Here is a 1803-nt window from a genome sequence, read left to right as displayed (position 1 = left end):
AACTTTAACTAATCGATCAATTTTAATTGTTTGTATCCGTGTTTCTTTTAATTGAAAATCACATTATTTTGGTTTATCAGAATGTATTCCTTTATACGTACATATTGAATAGTTCAATATGGAGCACTTTAATCACTTCCACTATGGGTCCTTAAATTACTTCATTTAAGTTGGTAATTAATTAAAATTGATTTTTTGAGTCGAGCACTTTACTCTGCATTTTTCTGTGGACCAAAACTTCTGTTCATCCATCTTCCACTTAATCTCTTCTGGGGTTGTTGGAGCCTATCCCAGCTACTGTCAGACAAAGAATGGGGTGATTCTGGTTGGTAAGACCAAAACTTGAAACGATTTTTCTTCTTTTTTGTAAATAAATTGATGATATTGTTTTATCTCAAGACCAAGTTGTGTTTGGGTTTACCATGTGAGGGGGTTTGATAAAGAAAAGAGTAAGTATTTTGCTTTCAAAAGATCAAGCTCTTTCCCTGTGAGCAACAAAATGATGGAATGCTTTTTGAATGCGATAAAAAAGGGTTTTGCATAATTGGCCTTGGTTAGCAATTCTCTTGAAAGGATGTGGCTAAAAAATTGGCTGCAAATTCCCCAAATCATGTAAATTTGAGTCAGTTTTTTATGTAGAACTCTTTCCACAAAGCTCCCTTTTTCACCAAACTGCTAGTCTCTTTAGTTGTCTATCATCTGCCTTTCTGACACTAAAACGTACGAGTTATTAGGTCACATTATAGCCTTAAAATGTACTTTAGTTATACTATTTTCAGTTTTAACTACTTTATCTCTGAACAGGTTTGGGTTTTGAGCATGTTATGTGTTGTAGACTTGCTTGTGCGCTCTGTCTTTTTGTTCGTGATGCATCTCTCCTCTAATTAGTCATCTCTGTGCTTCCTGCAGTGTGAACTCCAAACCCGACTCCTGAGATTCAAGGCAAACTTGCACGACTTTTCAACTAGATAGAAAAATAAAACAAGTCACTGTATGTGCTACAATGGATGTGCATCCTGATTTGTGAAATTCAGCATCAGCAGAGGAGCTGGAAATGAATTTAAATGTGAAATCATTTCTGTAGCTGGATGGGTTTTAGTCTAGCAACTATTAACATTAAAGTGACATGTGATCGTCTGCAACTTGAGGAAAACTTCAAATACATGTTTTCTTTATATTTTTGCTTTATATTATTCCAACCATTGTGTTTTCTGATGCAAATATTCATTTTAAAACAATCATACTTGAGACATTTTCCTTTTTTTTGTAGGAGTGTTGCTTTTTTGCTTGCTTTTGTGGTTCACAGTGACAAAACAATCATCCAGGAACAATAAAAAAAAAGCTTTGAATTGATAAACCTGTGTGGTTTTTACACATAAGAGGGAAAACAAGGTTTTATGATTCATCACCTGCGGCTGCACCACAGACACACTTTATTGTCAGTTGATAGGAAAGGAGAATTGTAAATAACTCAGTTTGAAATGCATACGATAGTATTTCCAAGAAATTGGTCCTCAAAAAGATATTATTATTGGCACAACTTGACTTGCTGTCCATTTTTCTTGTAAAGACACTAGTCATTTGATTATAAGTTAGTGTGAAATGTGTAAAAAATTGTGAATATATCAGGAATTATTTATTTTTAAAAATGGTTTCCTTGGTTACAAACTAAGAAAATTGCATAGCTATACATAAAAAAAAGATTTTAATTCCCCCTTTGTACCACATTGTACACTTTTAAAAGTGGAAACTGACAAATACATATTTATAACTAGATTTGCAATTCCTTGAAGAAATTGCGTC

The 1803-nt window shown here is 33.4% G+C and overlaps 1 protein-coding gene across 1 annotated transcript in view; it reads left to right on the top strand.

Moving 5' to 3' along the window:
* Positions 1-1641, top strand: part of ascc1 (activating signal cointegrator 1 complex subunit 1) — an 8465-nt gene extending 6824 nt beyond the window's left edge. Inside the window, exon 9 of the mRNA XM_036217161.1 lies at positions 910-1641. Within this exon, the coding sequence (XP_036073054.1) occupies positions 910-972 (63 nt within the window). The 3' untranslated portion in view covers positions 973-1641. The remainder of the gene's footprint in view (positions 1-909) is intronic.
* Positions 1642-1803: the final 162 nt, after the last annotated feature.

Source organism: Oryzias melastigma, linkage group LG19, assembly GCF_002922805.2.
Source record: "Oryzias melastigma strain HK-1 linkage group LG19, ASM292280v2, whole genome shotgun sequence".
Classification (NCBI taxonomy): domain Eukaryota; kingdom Metazoa; phylum Chordata; class Actinopteri; order Beloniformes; family Adrianichthyidae; genus Oryzias; species Oryzias melastigma.
The sequence above is the reverse complement of the archived record's forward strand: the minus strand, read 5'-3'. Positions and strand labels throughout refer to the sequence as shown.